The sequence below is a fragment of the Polypterus senegalus genome, chromosome 17, assembly GCF_016835505.1.
Source record: "Polypterus senegalus isolate Bchr_013 chromosome 17, ASM1683550v1, whole genome shotgun sequence".
Classification (NCBI taxonomy): Eukaryota; Metazoa; Chordata; class Cladistia; order Polypteriformes; family Polypteridae; genus Polypterus; species Polypterus senegalus.
The window spans coordinates 77,318,282-77,339,909 of record NC_053170.1 but is presented as its reverse complement, the minus strand read 5'-3'; the positions used below and the strand labels follow the sequence as shown (position 1 = coordinate 77,339,909).

The following is a 21,628-nucleotide window of genomic DNA, read 5'->3' as shown; positions in this document are numbered from 1 at the left end:
ACTCTCCCAAGGTGACGTAAATACAGTATGATAACCTGCTGATGATCACTGCTTTCAGATATTTTTGCAGTTAGAGAACAGGTCAAGTGTTTAACCCAGGGTCAAAAACATGCAACTGGGAGACAAATTGAGGGGTCTGCTACTATCACTTACTAACTCTCCTGCCATCAGGTCAAAAAACTGGCAATATGAAGACACAATGTCACTTCGGGGACTTGAACCATTCCTTCCACCTTAAACAGTTTAAGATGGCCAACATCACCATATGTCCAGTCAGCCTGATTTGCATCTGAAGATGACAATTCTTATTTAATAACTGCTGTCAAACCTTTTTTTTTGTTTTGCTATTATACAGGGTTCGCCTCCAAGGTACCCCAATAATTTATCTTGTCCTGTGTTTCTCTTTACAGTGGCATAGTCAGCACGATTTGTATTAGACATGTTGGATGCAGTGGATCTTACAGCACTTGTGGCTTCTCTCTTAGAACAGGTGCAGGGGTTGCGGGTTCAAATAGTCACCCTACAGATGCAACTCACAGAAGCAGAAACACATCACTTAGCTCAGAAGGCTCAATGGTAAGAACACATGTTTGATCTGTCCTAGGTGCTTGTACTTCTCTGTTCTAAAATGAAAGTAGTCAATGGGTTTAAGGTAACCATTTTAACAGACTCTAGGAGCAACACATCAGTATTTCCTTGCTAATATGTGATTACCTTGTTGCTGGTGGCAATGATGTGCAAATCCCTCATACCAGTCATACTCGGGTGGGACTAAATGAAAAAGTGGTCCTGTACATTCTACACCTGAGAAACCAAGGGACCTGGTCAAAGATGGAGAAGCATATGTCAAGTTGTCTCCACGCAGTTTTTAATCCCTGCTTGGTAGAAGGATAATATGATAAGTGGTCTGTGATGTTTTTAAGCAAATAATCACACCCGTGAAATGCAGGCCTCAATTGGGTGTGGGCATGGTTCTCTCTGGGGGAGATTGGGTTGCTTGGCTGATCACGCATACATGTATAAACGAGAGAGGATCAGTCAGGTGTCTCATACCTTGGAGGGAGCAGCATATCACACCTACGTCCAATCAAACCAATAAAAGAGGAGCCTGCATGGCAGAAAGAGGACAAGAAAGAAAGAAAGAAAGAAAGAAAGAAAGAAAGAAAAGTAAGAACAGAGAAAGAATGAAAAGGAGAAAGAGACCCAGAGGTTAAATGGAAAAGAGAAAGAGACAGAGGAAGGACTGGGAAAGCCTGTGTATAAGAAGAATGGAGACTGGTGGTTGTGAGACAGCCTCAAGGTGAGGAGCCTGGGGTTGAAGATGGGTGCTCCTATTTGAGCAATGCTAGGAAGTAGGAGTGGCCTGATTTGCATTGTCTCCCTTGGATGCCGAGGGAGTGATGGCAGGAGATGCATGTGTGACTCTACGCTGTGCCCAATGTATGTGGCAGGGCTGGCAATGGGGGCTCAACCCAGGAATTGAAGGAAGACTGTACCTGTTGGTGGGTGTTTCCTCTTACTGCAAGTTCCGGACAGAATAAGTGGAGGAGACATCAGGTTTTAGAGGGGAGCACTGGGGCTCATATTTTGAAAAATGAACTGTCTTTAAATTTTAACTTTGTTTTTATTTAATGTACTTATTTATGAATGACATTTTAACCTCCACTGGATACACAGATTTTATAGACATTTATTTATTTATTCATAGAAGATTTTGGATGCACTGCACTTTAATGTGACCACTGTTTGAGGTTTGATGGATTGTAATAAAACCTACCCCATGGCTGGATGTGTATGTCCTCATTTGCAGAGCTCATCTTGGCCTATGAGTATCGCTGGTTCTGGGTGGAAGATGCTAATGGACGCGATAAGGGAGTGTGGATCTGACCTGGACTGTCACAGATGACACAGCCTGCCTGTAAGAGGTGGGTGACGGCAAACAGTCTTCTCACAATGGTTCCATGGAGACATTGTGGCCAGTAATCCCGCCCTGGGAGCTCATGTCTGACTCCCTTCCTGACCTGCATTTCCAAATTTCGACATTTAATTACTTCGACATTACTGGTGTAATTAAAAGGAAGAAGTGGAATGACAATTTCCTGAAATTTGCAAAAGATACAGTCATTCTGATGGATGGATAGGAAACCACTTGTCCCAAGCCACTGGGGCCGTACTTTGCGATTATTAATAACTTATTCTATTGAGTGGCAGAACATAAAGGGGAGGTGCAAACACTGCTGCTAGTACTAAAAGCCTACTAGTTTCAGGTTTGCAACCTAGCACACATACTCCTCACGTCTGAAAATGCTTGTGTGAATCAAGCACCATTTCTGCTGGCTGGGAATAAAGCAGGAGGTCCACCGGCTTTGTAGTTATAGCCCAAAATATCAACTGTGGCAGGTTACTTGAAGGGTCTGTGCTCCACTCATTCCTTTGCCTTTGACTGACATTCCATTTGAGGGGACTGAAGCAGATAAAGCTGGGCCACTCAAACGTTTGAGACAAGAACATAAATATATACTGGTCCTCATGGGTTGCGCCACTCGAAATCTTGATGCTTTTTCCTATATCTATCACATGGGAATTAGTGGGGGTCATTGCTTGCGTCAGAATCCCCAAAAAAGTCCTCACAGACCAAGGGATAGCTTTCAACGTTCAGAGAAGTTGACAAATTGCTCAAAATTGAGCATCTTAAAACCTTAGTGCATCACCTTTAAACTGACGGCTTAGTGGAGTGGTTTAATAAAAAAACTCAAACAGATGCTCCATAAGGAGGTTCAGTAAGGATAGAAGAAACTGCAAATCAGTTATTTCCTCACATCCTTTTTACAAATCGGGAAGTATCGCAAGCCTTGATGGGGTTCTCTCCATTTGACTTATTGTACGGAAGACAACCCCTTAGTTTATAGCATATCACAAAAGAAGGGTAGGAAAATGTGACACTCCCTTCTACTAATATTCTGGAATGTAATACACAGAATAGATTTGAAAAAAATTCGGCCTATGCTAAAAGAGAATATGGATTGTACACACATGTAGCACAATCCGACCTGAATGTCTGCAACTCAGCACTCTGTGAGGTTGCCATAGACTGTCTCATTCTATATTACTAGCTCATGGCAGGGACCATATGAAATAAGACAAAGGTGAGGCTTAATTGATTACTGTATCTTGCGAAACAATCAAATCATTGACCAGCTGATCATCAAGTCACTGCTGCAACCACAGAGGAAAGGGAAAATTTAGTTCCCCTCTGGTCAGCCCCAATCCTTTTTTGACTTCATAACCATTACATTTTGGACACAATTTGAAATTTTACCAGCAACACGGAGCTGGAATCAGAAATCCTGTCTATCCAGAGGGTGGTAGATGAAAAGCCATGCTGGACTACAATGATTGCACATGACCTTTTCATAGAACAAGGGGTGATTGCCAGGGAACCCCAATCCTTCCCACCCCCATCAACTCCCAGTAGAAAAAGAGCTCTGGGTCTAATCCCTCGTTTTCATATCGAAGCCAGACGGCAGTTGGGGCTTTTGCAATGATTCTGTTGGCTTAATTAAGTCTCTCATTTTCCAGTGCCATGAGTGAACAAACTCCATGAGTGTTTCAAAAAGGCTCAGTAACTGACCACAAACACAGATCCGAGTATGTAAAAGTAATTCTTGTATAAAGTTGAATATTTTGATTATTTTATGATCTTCTCATTTGTCAGCATGCATTTGTCTCTTATCACTCTTGCATTCTGTACCCCTGATTTTGTCTTGCATGACCACAAGCCATCATGTTTGTCTGCTGCTCAACTGGTCGTTCTATCGTTTTTTTCATTTCCAGAATATACAAGGTCATAAACTTTTGATTAAGATCATGGTTCTAGTCCAAGCAAATTTGTGAGTAATCCCCTAGCAGACAGGCAGGGAATGAATGAATGAATATATATATTTATATATATATATATATATATATATATATATACACATACTAGCAAAATACCCGCACTTTGCATTGGAGAAGTAGTGTGTTAAAGAAGTAATGAAAAAGAAAAGGAAACATTTTGAAAATAACGTAACATGATTGTCAATGTAATAAATGTAATTGTTTTGTCACAGTTATCTATCTCTCTCTCTCTCTCTCTATATATATATCTATCTCCTTTGGGGTGCGAGCAGCTGTTGCTGGGGGTGCCAGAATCCATCGAGGAAGAAAAATAAAAAACATTATTTGTACAAAATCTTAATTTATCTATCCATTCCTAAATAATTAAATGGGCAGGCTATTTCGTATCAGTGCAATATGCCGCTTGTTAAAACGGATGACAGTATTCCTACCAAAGATATTTCTGTCGACTAAATAGAACCTACTTATATCCAAATTCGAGCTATTGAGCTGTTGCCTGCCTGGATAAGTCACCCTCGCTTCGCTCTTACTTTTTTACCGTTTATTTAATCATGGCTAGTCGCGAAAAAAAAGAACATGGAAGGAGGATTACACTGAGTATGGTTTTACCAAAACAATTATTGATGGCGAATAAAGTATCCATTATTCATAAAGTTTCAATTGGTGATCTGTTTTTCTGCGTTAACCTCATATTTTTTCATAGTTCTTCTCAAACCAAGGGGGTGCATATAATGCAAACAGTACGTGGCACGTGTTTTGCCCTAATTCTGGGCTCATCTGGCATACACACTCACTGCACCCCCTCTCAGAAATCGAACCTCGGATGTCAGTGCTGTAGGCAAAGCCTCTTGTGTGGTGCCACGGCATGTGGTTCGTTTATTTGACGGTATGTAGATCGGGGTATATATATATATATATATATATACTGCTCAAAAGAATTAAAGGAACACTTTTTAATCAGAGTATAGTATAAAGTCAATGAAACTTATGGGATATTAATCTGGTCAGTTAAGTAGCAGAGGGGGTTGTTAATCAGTTTCAGCTGCTGTGTTGTTAATGAAATTAATAACAGATGCACTAGAGGGGCAACAATGAGATGACCCCCAAAACAGGAATGGTTTAACAGGTGGAGGCCACTGACATTTTTCCCTCCTCATCTTTTCTGACTGTTTCTTCACTAGTTTTGCATTTGGCTACAGTCAGTGTCACTACTGGTAGCATGAGGCGATACCTGGACCCTACAGAGGTTGCACAGGTAGTCCAACTTCTCCAGGATGGCACATCAATACATGTCATTGCCAGAAGGTTTGCTGTGTCTCCCTGCACAGTCTCAAGGGCATGGAGGAGATTCTAGGAGACAAGCAGTTACTCTAGGAGAGCTGGAGAGGGCCATAGAAGGTCCATAACCCATCAGCAGGACCAGTATCTGCTCCTTTGGGCAAGGAGGAACAGGATGAGCACTGCCAGAGCCCTACAAAATGACCTCCAGCAGGCCACTGGTGTGAATGTCTCTGACCAAACAACCAGAAAGACTTCATGAGGGTGACCCAAGGGCCCCATGTCCTCTAATGGGCCCTGAGCTCACTGCCCAGCAGCATGCAGCTCGATTGGCATTCGCCATAGAATACCAGAATTGGCAGATGCACCACTGGTGCCCTGTGCTTTTTACAGATGAGAGCAGGTTCACCCTGAGCACGTGACAGAAGTGAAAGGGTCTGGAGAAGCCATGGAGAACATTATGCTGCCTGTAACATCATTCAGCATGAGCAGTTTGGTGGTGGGTTAATGATTGTCTGGGGAGGCATATCCATGGAGGGTCACACAGACCGCTACAGGCTTGACAAAGGCACCTTGGCTGCCATTAGGTATCAGGATGAAATCCTTGGACCCATTGTCAGACCCTATGCTGGTACAGTGGCTCCTGGTGCACGACAATTCCTGGCCTCATGTGGTGAGAGTATGCAGGCAGTTCCTGGAGGATGAAGGAATTGATACCATTGACTGGCCACCACACTTTCCTGACCTAAATCCAATAGAACACCTCTGGGACATTATGTTTTGGTCCATCCAATGCCACCAGGTTGCACCTCAGACTGTCCAGGAGCTCAGTGATGCCCTGGTCCAGATCTGGGAGGAGATCCCCACAACACCATCTGTCATCTCATTAGAAGCATGCACCGATGTTGTCAGGCATGTATACAAGAACACAGGGGCCATACAAAGTGCTGCATACAATTTTGAGTTGCTGCAATTAAATTTTGGCAAAATGGACTAGCCTGCCACATCATTTTTTCACTTTGTGGCGTCTTTGAATTCAGGGCTTTGTAGGTTGATCATTTTCATTTCCATCAAACGATGTGGCATCCTTTCGTTCCTAACACATTACCCAGTCTATATCAGTATAGACATCCAGGAGGATTTCTTTTTCCCATTGAGATCTGATGTGTTTTCAAAGTGTTCCTTTAATTTTTTTTGAGCAGTTTATATATATAGATATATATAGAGATATATATATATATATATATATATATATATATATATATATATATATATATATATATATATATATACACACACTCCTGTAGCCACAATAAATGCCTTTATTTTATAGACAAATTAGGGAAGAACAAGTTCCTTTCTACTGCAGCCACAGCCACGACACGCATAAAAAACATCAATAATAACTCATAAACTTGCAATATTATTTAGGAAAATCGCAACATTTTACTCACCAAAAATTTGGATTATTTGTAAACAAAATCCATCATCCTCTCTTTCCTCAAAAACGGTTCAATTAGTCTGTTGTACGGATTATCCGTGCGCTTGAGTTCCATCAAAACCTCACTTTCTATCGCCATCGAAGCTAATGCTGAAAGGCGAACCCGTCCTATGGTATTTCTGGCTTAAGTTTGATTTCACTTTAGGGCTGAAAATGTCAGAAGCAGTGTACATAGGAATGCTCACTGCCAAATATACCAATGTGAACAGCTGCCCCATGCTCTCATTCACATTTTTCTGATGAAGGAAGTCAAGGAGATCAGTGGGAGATTCTCCTGCAAAATCATCCATGGCATACATTACAGTCAGTTCTGTTTTTAGCCGAGACAGATCAAAAGCGCTCCGTGGCTCTTGTGTTAAACTGGAGAAGGCTGCATGCGTGAAATTTTTCTTGTATTCCCGAAACTTCTGGGGATCGAGGAGTGTGACAAATATCAGGTTTTCATGGTCTTGAAATCTGGCCTGTGTCTGGCAAATATTGTCCAGAATCCTGCCATGGAGTTGGCCGTTGTGCATGCGACGATCTTTTGTTCGGAGCGTTTGCGGTGCGTTCAATGGCCTCATTGAGTTCCTCATATCGGCTTCTATCCAATCAATGGGTCTGAATACAGTGACGCTGCCATACGCCTGCTAGAGGGCCCTACTGACACCAACTCAAAATCTGATTGGTTGAAGCAACAGGTTAATCGACGTTTGTTCTGTGTTAGTGTGCCTCCACAACAGATTGTGAAAGCCTCTCTGCCTGGCAACAAATGACGGCTGAAATGTGATTGGTTAAATATTTTAATACGAAACTCCGCCTCCCACGGCTATCGAGCTGCATTCTATTACAGTATATGGACGAAAATACATTCCAGTTATGACCATTACGTGTAGAATTTCGAAATGAAACCTACCCAACTTTTGTAAGTAAGCTGTAAGGAATGAGCCTGCCAAATTTCAGCCTTCTACCTACACGGGAAGTTGGAGAATTAGTGATGAGTGAGTGAGTGAGTGAGGGCTTTGCCTTTTATTAGTATATCGAGATATATATATATATATATATATATATATATATATATATATATGTATATATACAGTAATCCTCGCTATATCGCTTTGACTTTCAGCGTTTCACTCTATCTGGATTTTAAATGTAAGCACATCTAAACATATATCACAGATTTTTCACTGGTTCACGCTTTCTGGACAATGGGTCTTTTAATTTAGGTTACATGCTTCCTCAGTTTGATTGCCCAGTTGATTTCATACAAGGGACGCTATTGGCGGATGGCTTAGAAGCTACCCAATCAGAGCATGTATTGCATATTAACTAAAACTCCTCAATGCTATAAGATATGCTTCCCGCACGGTGCTTGTTTGCTTCTCTCTATCTTTCTCGCTCTCTCTGCCTGACGGTGTGTGAGCAGAGGGGCTGTTTGCACAGAGGACGCGGACGCCCTCTACAAAATGCCGCTTTATCGGTGCTTCTGTATACTTAAAAGCATGTATTGATTTTTGATTGTTTGCTTTTCTTTGCGCGCTCTGACATTCTCTGCTCCTGACATGCTCCTTTATGATGGCGCTCCTTTGAAGATAAGATATGTTTGCTTTCTTTTAATTGTGAGAAAGAACTGTCATCTCTGTCTTGTCATGGAGCACAGTTTAAACGTTTGACTAAAGGGTGTTATTTCATGTCTAGAGGGCTCTAATAATGTTAACAGGGTGGGAGAGTTTATAAGGGCTTAAAATATATAAAAATAACCACACAAACATATGGTTTCTACTTCGCGGATTTTCACCTATCGCGGGGGGGTCTGGAACGCAACCCCCGCGATCGAGGAGGGATTACTGTATGTATATATTTCTATTAAACATTACAAAATAACTAGCAAAAACTATAACAGTACCAGAAGACATTATGTAATGTCAAAGACACACATTCACTTTCATTACTTGTAACAGTAACAATATTATCAATAATTTCTTACCCTCAGATCATCTTGCTGTTGTCTTAATCCTGCAGAGTGAACAGCTGGACTAGGAAGGTGTACAATTAAAGACAAAGTTTCCTCCAGCCAAGGATTTACTTCCTCTAGAGTCTCCCAAAACTGGTTTACCAGAACTTGAGCCTTTTCCAGGTGGCCATAGCGTTCCGAGTTAAGCTGACTGACCAGGTCATATTGCTTTAGAAGAGACTCAGTCTTGTTCTGTGAGTGTTAAGAATGTTTCCATTAGTTATGAAATGTTTAAATGACTGCTCAAACCCAATTTATTTTATTGTTCTCACCTTTAGAATTACTTTTTGCTCTTCTTTACACATCTCAAGTACATTTTCTTGATCTTCCAGAAGTTTATCAATGGAGTCCTTGTGTCGAATAATATCAATGGTGAATGCCTGCAAAGAGAAGTAAACATACCATAATGCAGCAACTCCATTTTTTTGCAAATTAGACAAGACACATTTTCAATTAATTTTTCTTAATAACTGACTTCTATTGCTTGACAGTAAAAAATTAATGTGAAAACTATAAGGCCACAACATACTGTATCTATTATTTAGTTTAAAAGGACAATTTTCAAGACTGAGTAATTAAATGTTTTTATATTTATTGAAAACATTATATTCAATTATCTTCATTTCTTATAATAAATACAGCTTAATGCAATACACTGATCTAAAACAATTTAAGAGAAATTGAGAGAAACTATATAGACATTCTAAATTATTTATCTATATTGTTTACATTGTTCCATTAAAAAAATTGACTGGTATAAACTGATTGATATATAATTTTTGGCAGAAAAAAAGGTTTCTTTCAGTTCCAATACAAATATTTACTATTTCAATTTTTTTTATGTTGCATTCTTTTGAATTGCAGACAGATTTTTTGAATAAACTGATAGCTAAATATTTTTCTGTTTGTGATGTTCTGAATGTATTAACTTTTTCAAAAAGTACCTCAACTGACAAAGGAACATCCAAATAGCAGACAATAAGTGTGATTTCATACAAATGCAAAACTATGATAAGGTGAAAAACCTGGTTAAGGCAGAAACATGGTGTCTTAAAAACCACCATTAGAATGCATGAGTTATTCCTTGGGAAAACACTCTTGACACTGTTAAACATAATAGCCTGCGGTGAATCCGAAAAAAAAAGCACGAGTCTCCCGTGATTGTGGGAAATGTTACTTTTAAAAGTATCTTAGTTACATTACTAATTACTTACAAAAAACAGTCACTGAATATGTTATATGGTTATTTACTATAAAATGTAATGTGTTGCAAACAGCGTGTTACTTTGATGTTACTTTTTTTGTACAATTGATTTAGCCAGTATTTGTTATTAAATCCTAAACCCATATATGAACCTTCAAGTATCTGACCAGAAATACAGCCAAACGTAATCATTTTCTTTTGTTTTATTAATACAATTTAGTCCTTCATGTGCCGTGAAGTAAATAACAAACATTATCTTTTGTACACAAAGATTTATGGTATAAGCACTAGCTGCTGTGCCACTCAATTATACTGTTTCAAAATACAGTAGCTAGATTAAAACTAAGCAGATGATTTATTGGTAAATTTCTGTTACTGGATTGCATGCAGCACATTATTCTCTTCTGCTTGGCTATGCGACTGAGCTCTGCAAAGCAGTAGTGTATGTTTGCTTCTTGCCTTACACCCAGTGATGCTATAATAATAATAATAATAATGCAGGCATTTTTACTTCATTAAAATGAGTGCTTTGTTAGGTTACTCATTATTCTAAAAGGCAATTGTTCTACATAACATTTATGTCTTTTAATGTGTTAACCACAGCACTGCTCTCAAGACTGTGGTGAATGTTCAGTTCATCAACTTAAATTTAGCAATTTTTGAAATATTGAGATAGACTATTTTAACCAGGAAAAGGAGTAATGTAGTTGGCCAAGCACTTGCCTTGGGAAATGTATCTCTGTATATGCTTCGACTGTTTTATACCTGTGGCTGCTGATGCATGTGTGAAGCAAAGACTGGTGAGATAAAGTTGCTTTGAAAGGGTTTACTGACAATGAATGGACATGTACAGGCTAACAGAGTGCAATGGACATGTGCATTCTACAAAAACCCTAAGAGTAACCCGGTTAAGGGTTTAAATGGCCAAATAACAGGGTTTCTCACAGAGAAATCTGTGTGTTAATCTGGTTTCACAGAGATCAATATCCCTGTTTCTCTAAATATAATAACTACATACGCAACATTTTTAAAACTAGGATCTTGTAAATAACTACATTTTTAAAGAGCATGTGAACATACGTAATGTGTGTTTTGTCCTTTAACTCTAAGGCAAACAGCTTATTTGCCCAGGCAGCAGTCAATTATGCACTGCAGATTTAGGGGCAGCTGATACCTATCCTGAGTGCACAAATAAAACACACTAATAATGTCCAAAATTATGTACACAGCTACTTCCACTCTCTCAGCTTTGAAGGGTGTTTTGTAATCTTTGGAGAAAATGAAAAGCAAACTATAAATGAAATGAAGACAGTTATAAAATACACAGAATATGATCAGTTTTAGACTATGCTTGACAGCTACTGAACATTTATATAAGTGTATTTTAATGACAAAAATAAACCAAAATATCGTAATTGCAGTTAAGAAAACTGATACACAAGAAATACTCTAAACAAATGTCACTGTTCATTAAAGCAGCTAAAGAAAACCACAAAACAAAGCTAACTTCAAGACTTCTCAACAAATGAGTTAACACAAAAACTTCCAGCTCCCACAATAAAACTAAAGCAGCATACCAATTATTAGCTGACACATTCCTCTAAAAATTAAATTAGAGTTATTATGAAATAAAATCATAATAGCTCATTTTTCTTCTGATGAAGTGCTTTCCTAATAGCATTAATAACATGTTCTTGATGCTAAAGTTGTATGGAATGCAAAGAATAAAGTTGGCCACCTTGGCTAGTTGAATGAATGTGAAAATCTGTGCCCGTTTTTACCTGTTGTTGATGGGACAGACTGTAGGTGCATGCAAGTTTATACGGGTAAAAGTAAGTTTAGTAATATTAAGAATGAAAATAAGCAAATAATTCATCTGGACACAGGATGTGCTGCACCTTATTATAAATCAAACTCAAAATTAGACATGTCTCAGTTGTGGATGTAAGTATTGCCTTTTGTTTCAGGCATCTGCTTAATGTTACCTTTTGAACCTGCAGTTGTGCCATGGTCTGGTCTTGCTCTAGACAGATAAGTCCCAAAGAGGTCAGTTTCCGCTCAGTCTCAGCCGCCCAGGCAAGCTCTGCATCAGCATTCTGTTCATACTACAGAAACGAAAGAACATTGAACAAAATATCTCTGCAGCAAATAAATGAGATTGGGACTGATTGTTATATATAGCATACAGGAAAAAAGATAATTCCATATAAATTCAAATTTATTTATAATGTGATACTAAAGGATACCCAACAGTTCAATTGCTATCTTTTAGTATGAACTTACTGTGTGCTTTAGGGAAAATATGGTTTTTCAAAGCAGATTTTTAAACTGGTACTGAATTGATTAATCTCTTTGGATAAATACATGTGTTTCTGTATGTTGTCTGGTGTTTATGTGGATGCTACATTTAATAAACAGCAAAGTGAATTTTAATTTAAGTCCTTTCAGTATCAGTATGATATTCTTATTGTTAATTAGTTTCATTGTTTAGTTGTCTGTCATTAAAATAAAAATTTTTTCCATATCTTTAAACACTAATTACCTTTGCTGTTTTATTTTTTTTAACGACACTGTAAATATCTCTCAATTTGTACAGATAAGGTGAAAGTATTGCTGTAAATGTGGAGATCTGTTTCTAGTTTTTTTACAATAGGGGAACAGCTAAAATTTCACTATTCATTAAAATAATGTAAGAGAAATAAGTTCAGTGTCGGATTTAATGTGGGTGCTTGCCCAGATTACTACTATGTTCTGGCTTTGACCAATAATAAAAAAACACCAAGGAGACTTTAAATGAAGTATGATAAGGGTGCTGCAATACAAGACTCATGGAATATAGTACTGTAGAATTATTAGATGAGTATGTACAGTTAGTTCCCCAGGCCAGTTGTTCACAATCTTTCCTGTTGGAAAAAGACAAACTCAGTTTTAATTTTTTTCTTTAGCTGACACATTACCTTTTCTATTTAATTTACCCTTTACCTTAATTAAAATGACTCTACATTACAAAATCTCCCATGCTAAACAATTGTCACATTACCAAGGTTACACATGCACCACTATATATGATCCATAGTTGTTATTATTACTATAAATTCCCTAGGCAAGTGACTTATTTCAACATTGAAAAAAGGAAAGTGCCAGCATTTAATGTGAAAACTGTAGTTAAGCTGAACCACTAACATGAGATTATTGCAACTTAATAAGTGAAATATGCAATACCTGAAGTGACCTCTGGATGGCAGCATCAATTTGTTCAACACGCTGAGAAATAATGTCACTGATGGATTTAAACCTTTCATTGGCTTCAACAACAAGACGGTCCAGTCCATCTCGGGCACGCCAGGGAACAAGCTCCAGTAAGGCACTGCTAACCTCATTCACAGTGTCCAACACCAGCCACTGATCTGTTACTGCTGTTTTCAGCTCCTAAGTTTAAATGTAAAGACAGTTACAGTATTATTGATTTTAGAAATAGCTAGCTGTTTTTGTCCTACTAGAAGCTACTTATTACAGAAAACTCAAGATTTAGCCAGGGCATTTCAACTATTATCATCTTCTTCAGATTTTCATAACACCAATTTTCTAGACTCTATTTCAAATACATACCCTTTGTCTTTCCTGAAAATGGCTAATTAGTTCAGTGGATGATAGCTGCCCAGTGCTGGAAGCCAGCTCACTTTCCACATTGTCCATCCAATTCCCTAGCTCCTCATAAGCAGTTCTGAACCTTGTTGAAAGCTGAAGAGCCTGCTCAAGGATGCGGAGAGCCCGTGAGCTTGTAGCTGTGATTTCTGAGTAGTGGCTTTTAATGCCATCTAGTTTCTCCAGGATCAAAGTAACTTCCTCACCTGTAGAGCATCCAAAATACTATGGGGTAAAAGAATATCTATGATATGTTCCATTAAATTTTCTTTTACCACTTTCACTTTTAAAGAATTTGATTTATGCATTAGAAATACTTTAAACATATTTTCTAGATTAAAAAAAAACTGCCTTCTGCAAGTCTAATAAACTTTTCTTTCTGATTTAAGACTTTTTAAAAATTATATACATCCTAAATAATTTTCTAAACTGCACAACTTTTATTTTCCAGTTGATAAAAAAGCTGATTATTGTTATTTCTTATTTGGCTCACACCTTTATCCAAGGTCACATTTGAGATACAATTGGTTACATTGCTTTTCTCTTCTCCAGTTGGAGCACAGGCAGGTGAAATGACTTGCTCGTAGTCAAAAAGTATCAGTAGTGGAAAATGAACTCACAACTTCAATGTTTAAAGTCCTAAGTCCAAATCTTAACCACTAAGCCACACTGTTTCAAACCAGTTACATAAAGATAATTTGAAATAAAGATAAGCTTTCATATATAGTAAAAAGACATTGTGTGACTTTACCTGTCGCTTCACAGAGTAATGCCTGACCATTTTTGATGGCTTGATCTACATTCTTCTTCTGATCGAGAATCTCCTCATTTAGAGCCTATTTACAGAAAGGCATATTTTAAATATTATTCCTGAACTCTATACTGTATTTGTGTTGATGAGAGTTTAAAAACACTTTAAGAATATCTATCTGCATCTTGAATCTACAGTATCTGCTTAGCTCTACTAGAAAGAAAAGTTTCTTTATCTATTCATAAATTACCTAACCAGCTCGTTGCAAACTAGGGTCACAGCAATAAGAAGCATATTCTGGCAACATTAGAAGGAAGCAACCAAACACTTAAGAGTCATCAATTAATTTAGCAGTAACCATTACATACCCAATGAAAATGTGCATAATCCACACATACAGTGAATGGCCTATGGTGTAAACATAATCTCCCAGTGCTGTGAAAACAGTTAATTTCCACTTACTCTATTCAGTGAAATGAGTTTATATTAAGCTTACCTAACTGCTATCACTATTACATAAAAGTAAAATTTGTTGCATTGTTCATAAGTTCCTCATTACAGTGATCCCTTGCTATATCACGCTTCAACTTTCGCGGCTTCACTCTATCGCGATTTTTTTCTCATACACGCTTACTTATGTCACTACGCATGACATCATCACGCCTCCCACGTAATCACGTGAACTGACTGTCAACGCAGTACGTAGAAAACAAGGAAGAGCTCCAAAAAGCGCTGAAGAAAACATGCATTATATAATTGAGAAGACAGCGAAACAATAAAAAGCGAGCGAGTGACATATTCAACCATATTCATGAGTGCTGCTACTTCGGAAACAAAGCACGGTGTAAACCTAAAGTTTAAATTAAGTTCATAGACAGGCTGCCGCTGGCGTTTGTCATGCCCACGGGTAATGCGGGATACAAGTTTAATGAGAGGACGCAGGATATAAACGAGAGTTTTGATCACTTTGTAACCAAGTTAAAATTGCAGATGAAGGGCTGTGCTTATGCAAATTCCGAGAGACTGTGTTTGTGGGGGATTGACAGTTAAGGCGGGTGGGGGAGTCACGTCATCATCTCCCCTCCCATTCACCTCATTTCGCTCTGAGCTGAGCTCCACAGCTAACACAGTAGTGATGGGAAGTTCGGATCATTATACCGACTCGGTCCTTTGAGTCTCATTCAGCAAAATGAACGAATCATTTTTTGAGTCATTTCGTTCAATTCTCTTTCCGGCTCAGACTGCATAGGTTAAGTTTATGGGGCTGTCACGTGATGAACGAATGACTCGAACCTGAAGACTCAAGAGAAGAACTAATCAATTCTGTTTTCGGCTCAGACCGAGTTGGTTAAGCTTATGGGGCTGTCACGTGATGAACGAACGACTCGAAAAACCCGAAGACTCAAAACAGGTGAATCAATTCCAATACAGAAACTATAGGAAGTTGCGCAAATGTGCATGCGCGACTGAACGAATCACTCCGACGAGACGACTCGTTCTTCCCAAGTCACATTAAAGATTCGTTCAAAGTGAACAAATCGTTCAAGAACGACCCATCACTATAGCGCAGTCTTACGGAGGCGGCTTTGTGACGCTGCCACCAAATACTCACAGAAAAATCCACAAGTTAATACAAACTCTGAATCCTCCAGGCACTACTTACAAAAGGTTAAATTGACAATCGTGTTACGTTATTTTTAAAATGTTTCCTTTTCTTAGCACAAGCACAGCTGAGAAGCTGCGATGCATGTGCTCCATAACGCGTTAAAAATAATGCATTTAATCACACTTTGCATTCCAAGCAAAGGGGAACTTCTGTCAATGCATGATTTCCTGGTACACCGATTACATTGATCAGCGCTTCCCGATTCATTTTACCCTCGCACCCCCTTGGTTTGAGAACAAGTATGAAAAATATGAGGTTAACACAGAAAAACAGATCACCAATTGAAGCTTTATGAATAATCGATTCGCCATCAATAATTGTTTTGGTAAAGCCATACTCAGTGTAATCCTCCTTCCATTTTATAATTTTTCCGCCACTAGCCATGATTAAATGAACGGTAAAAAAGTAATAGCGAAGCGAGGGTGACTTATTCAGGCAGGCAGGCGACAGCTCAATAGCTCGAATTTGGATATAAGTAGGCTCTATTTAGTCTCCAGAAATATCTTTGGTAGGAATGGAAGTTGAATTTAGTCTTTAAATTTCTATGGTGAAGAAAATTTATGCAATGATGACTAAATTTTACTATATAAAGTCAAAACTTGTATATATAAAGTCATTCCCGAATATATAAAGTCAAAACTTGATTATATAAAGTCAAAACCCGAGTATATAAAGACAGCGTTGGAATATTTAAAGTTAAAACTTGAATATACAGTGGTGTGAAAAACTATTTGCCCCCTTCCTGTTTTCTTATTCTTTTGCATGTTTGTCACGCAAAATGTTTCTGATCATCAAACACATTTAACCATTAGTCAAATATAACACAAGTAAAAACAAAATGCAGTTTTAAATGATGGTTTTATTATTTAGGGAGAAAAAATCCAAACCTACATGGCCCTGTGTGAAAAAGTAATTGCCCCCTTGTAAAAAAATAACCTAACTGTGGTGTATCAAACCTGAGTTCAATTTCCGTAGCCACCCCCAGGCCTGATTACTGCCACACCTGTTTCAATCAAGAACTCACTTAAATAGCAACTGCCTGACACAGAGAAGTAGACCAAAAGCACCTCAAAAGCTAGACAGCATGCCAAGATCCAAAGAAATTCAGGAACAAATGAGAACAGAAGTAATTGAGATCTATCAGTCTGGTAAAGGTTATAAAGCCATTTCTAAAGCTTTGGGACTCCAGCGAACCACAGTGAGAGCCATTATCCACAAATGGCAAAAACATGGAACAGTGGTGAACCTTCCCAGGAGTGGCCGGTCGACCAAAATTACCCCAAGAGCGCAGAGACGACTCATCCGAGAGGTCACAAAGACCCCAGGACAACGTCTAAAGAACTGCAGGCCTCACTTGCCTCAATTAAGGTCAGTGTTCACGACTCCACCATAAGAAAGAGACTGGGCAAAAACGGCCTGCATGGGAGATTTCCAAGACGCAAACCACTGATAAGCAAAAGAACATTAAGGCTTGTCTCAATTTTGCTAAGAAACATCTCAATGATTGCCAAGACTTTTGGGAAAATATCTTGTGGGCTGATGAGACAAAAGTTGAACTTTTTGGAAGGCAAATGTCCCGTTGCATCTGGCGTAAAAGGAACACAGCATTTCAGAAAAAGAACATCATACCAACAGTAAAATATGGTGGTGGTAGTGTGATGGTCTGGGGTTGTTTTGCTGCTTCAGGACCTGGAAGGCTTGCTGTGATAGATGGAACCATGAATTCTACTGTCTACCAAAAAATCCTGAAGGAGAATGTCCGGCCATCTGTTCGTCAACTCAAGCTGAAGCGATCTTGGGTGCTGCAACAGGACAATGACCCAAAACACACCAGCAAATCCACCTCTGAATGGCTGAAGAAAAACAAAATGAAGACTTTGGAGTGGCCTAGTCAAAGTCCTGACCTGAATCCAATTGAGATGCTATGGCATGACCTTAAAAAGGCGGTTCATGCTAGAAAACCCTCAAATAAAGCTGAATTACAACAATTCTGCAAAGATGAGTAGACCAAAATTCCTCCAGAGCGCTGTAAAAGACTCACTGCAAGTTATCACAAACGCTTGATTGCAGTTATTGCTGCTAAGGGTGGCCCAACCAGTTATTAGGTTCAGGGGGCAATTACTTTTTCACACAGGGCCATGTAGGTTTGGATTTTTTTTTCTCCCTAAATAATAAAAACCATCATTTAAAAACTGCATTTTGTGTTAACTTGTGTTATACTTGACTAATGGTTAAATGTGTTTGATGATCAGAAACATTTTGTGTGACAAACATGCAAAAGAATAAGAAATCAGAAAGGGGGCAAATAGTTTTTCACACCACTGTATAAAGTCAGCGCTGGAATATCCATCCATTTCCCAACCCGTTGAATCCGACCACAGGGTCACGGGGTCTGCTGGAGCCAATCCCAGCCAACACTGGGTGCAAGGCAGGAACCAATCCTGGGCAGGACACATGCGTCATTTTCAAAACATTAACTGAACAGTGCTTTTTAAATGTATTTTTTTGAATACGTTTTTGTTAACTTAGTTCAGTTCAGAGTCGTTTCAATCAATATATTTTGACTTTGACTTTATATATTCAGGATTGAGTTTATATACTCCGATGTTGACTTTATATAATCAGGAATGACTTTATAAATTCCGACGCTGACTTTATATATTCAGGTTTTAACTTTATACATTCCAGCGCTGACTTTATATATTTCGACGCTGACTTTATATATTCAAGTTTTGACTTTATATATTCTGACGCCGACTTTATATATTCAGAAAATCATAGTATATGTGTGAGTGTATATATGTACACATGTATGTATATATATATATATATATATATATATATATATATATATATATATATATACACAGTAATCCCTCGCTATATATCGTGCTTCGACTTTCGCGGCTTCACTCTATCGCGGATTTTATATGAAATCATAACTAAATATATAACGCGGATTTTTCGCTGCTTCATGGTTCTGCGGACAATGTGTCTTTTTACTTCCTGTACATGCTTCCTCAGCTGGTTTGCCCAGTTGATTTCATACAAGGGACGCTATTGGTGGATGACTGAGAAGCTAACCAATCAGAGCACGCAGTTAAGTTCCTGCCTGCTGAATGCAGTGTTAACCAGGAAGTCTCGTCTCGCTCATTCAACATCAACGTGTTTCACTGTGTAAAGAGTTGTGCTCTTTTGTGTTTATCTTTGTGCATAGTCAAGCCCTTCATTATGGCTCCAAAACGATCTGCTACTGCTTCAGGGGCCGTGCCCAAGCGTAAACGGAAGATGTTAAAAATTGCCGAAAAGGTAAATGTTTTGGATTTGTTGAAGGCTACGATTCTTTTTATTTAAAAAGTAGGAAAGGAATATAAGATCTACGGCCGGAGTGTCCTTTTAACCAGGGTGCAAAACGAGTTGTAAGTGGATGTAATAAGGCAGTAGTCTGGATGGAATCTGCTTTAGGGATTTGGATTGAAGACTGCCAGAAGAAGAACGGCAGTGCTACACAATCGCCTTGAACTGGCTCGTTAGGAAGAACTATAACGCTCTCCTTTGTTGTGCAGTAAAATTAAACTCATTGTTATCAGACAAGTCATCGTGTCATTGTTGGTGAGTAACCATAATTAATTTTGTACTTACAGTACTTAGTACATGTACGTACGTTTAGTGTCACTGTACACACATTTACTGTATACTATTTTTCTTGCATTGTACTGTATTTATTGCTGGTGGCCTGTCTATCGTAATGGCTGTAACATATGTGATATCGGAGACACTCAATATCTTTAAAATAATATTTAGGTTTTACTGTTTATAAACAGTGTGTTTATATACATAATTTCAATGAATCTTATCTAATATCTAAGAGAACACAAAGCGATTATGCTGTATAACACTGCGGGGAATATTTATAAACAGTGTGGGAGAGTTTATAAGGGCTTAAAATATCTAAAAATAACCAAACAAACATATGGTTTCTACTTCGCGGATTTTCATCTATCGCGGGGGGGGGTCTGGAACGCAACCCCCACGATCGAGGAGGGATTACTCTATATATATATATATATATATATATATATATATATATATATATACACAGTATGCTTCTGAACGGATTTCTATCTGTGTGAATCTGGCTGGGAGTGTGGGTGGTTTAAAGATAAAGTATATGTGACTTTATGGTATGTGCAGACTGGACATGGCTTATACTGTATGTGCTACTTGAGGAAAATGAAGAAGTGCTGGTTTGAAACCTAAGGATTTCTGTTATTCTGGACAATATACAGAAACAAGCAGAACAAAACTAGACCCATGGGCACAGTGTAATTTACAAAACTGAGAAATTCTAATTTTAAAACTTTCTATACTGGCTTTTAAAATATACTTAAGTGTTAGAATCTGGGGACAGTAGATCACTACAGTAAATAGGCTGCATCAAAAAAATACAAAAATATGTTCAATTAATCAATGTAAAACAGAACACAAACTAAGGCAGCAGTTTTATATTACAGAAAAAGAACAGTTGAGGATTCAAACACTAAAATATGATTGACATGCCTGCTTTCATACCTTATGCTGGTTAATTTGTTGCAGGATCTTGCTGGTTTGTGTGCCAAGGGGTTCTGAATTGGCCAGTTTCTTTTCTGTTGTACTTAGCCACTCTATCAAAGGTTCAACTATATCATGAAACCGCTTGGCTAAAATAAGAAGATCATCCAGTTGGCATTGTCTGTAAATGAAAAAGGACACAATAATATAGCAGAAAAATCAAACTGATGTGGAAAAGTATCTATTTAACTAAAATGTGTCTATTTATCTAAAACACTCACCAGACCTAAAATAATATGTTATATTATTTGGCAAATTTACCCTTTTTGGTGTCAGGTGTTAGGTCAACATACTCAGAAAAGTTTGCTTGGTAAAGGATACTTTATGTTAATTTATGAAAGAATACCTTTTAAATACAATGCAGCCTTTCAAACTTAGACAGGACATAAAGTAATTATGCTGCTCTTTAGAGCTTATCTCAATCCAAGGAAGTACTGATTGCCTACAGGCTCCTTATTACACTTTCACAATGTTTCCTTTGCCCATAAATAAAACCAAAAAGGACAGCAATTAATACTAATTCATTGACTTCTAAACTATACTCAAAAATGATAAATACCCTGTGTCGCACCCATAAGTTAAAGTGTGTTGCACAGTAAATTATCTTCTCTCTTTTTTGTGACAATGAAGAAACCTCACCATAAATATTCTACAGAAATAATTAATTATTATAGATAAATTTTTCAACTCAGTACTCTAATGCTGTACCACCTTTATTTTGTACATCCTGGGTTCAATAATCTGGATAGGGCTGATCATATGAGTACTTCAATATGAGAATGTAACACATCCAACATGATAAACTAACTCTGTACATAGTAACCCTTTAAACTTTACTTATTACTTGTTTTGGCCTCTCTGCATTTGACTGTTATTTAGTTTAGTTATTTTTCACATTACATTCAGCTCTCTGTTTATTTATTTATTTATTTTTTAAAAGCGTCACCTTGTTTTTCAACCTGTATTTTGTCTGTTGTTCTAATCTTTAAAATAACTCAGCCAAGAGGGATGCACAAACCAATGTTTTTCTTTGTGCCAGTCCCAAACCCAGATAAATGAGGATGTAACATCAGGAAGGG

At 38.1% G+C, this 21,628-nt stretch overlaps 1 protein-coding gene across 4 annotated transcripts in view; it reads right to left on the bottom strand.

Moving 5' to 3' along the window:
* Positions 1-21,628, bottom strand: part of macf1a (microtubule actin crosslinking factor 1a) — an 826,555-nt gene that overhangs the window by 118,333 nt on the left and 686,594 nt on the right. For all 4 annotated transcript variants that reach the window (XM_039739817.1, XM_039739818.1, XM_039739819.1 and 1 more), the window contains 7 exons: positions 20,511-20,670; positions 14,273-14,357; positions 13,486-13,727; positions 13,099-13,305; positions 11,862-11,981; positions 8,945-9,052; positions 8,646-8,864 (listed from right to left, as the gene is read on the bottom strand). In XM_039739817.1, the coding sequence (XP_039595751.1) occupies positions 8,646-8,864; positions 8,945-9,052; positions 11,862-11,981; positions 13,099-13,305; positions 13,486-13,727; positions 14,273-14,357; positions 20,511-20,670 (1,141 nt within the window). The remainder of the gene's footprint in view (positions 1-8,645; positions 8,865-8,944; positions 9,053-11,861; positions 11,982-13,098; positions 13,306-13,485; positions 13,728-14,272; positions 14,358-20,510; positions 20,671-21,628) is intronic.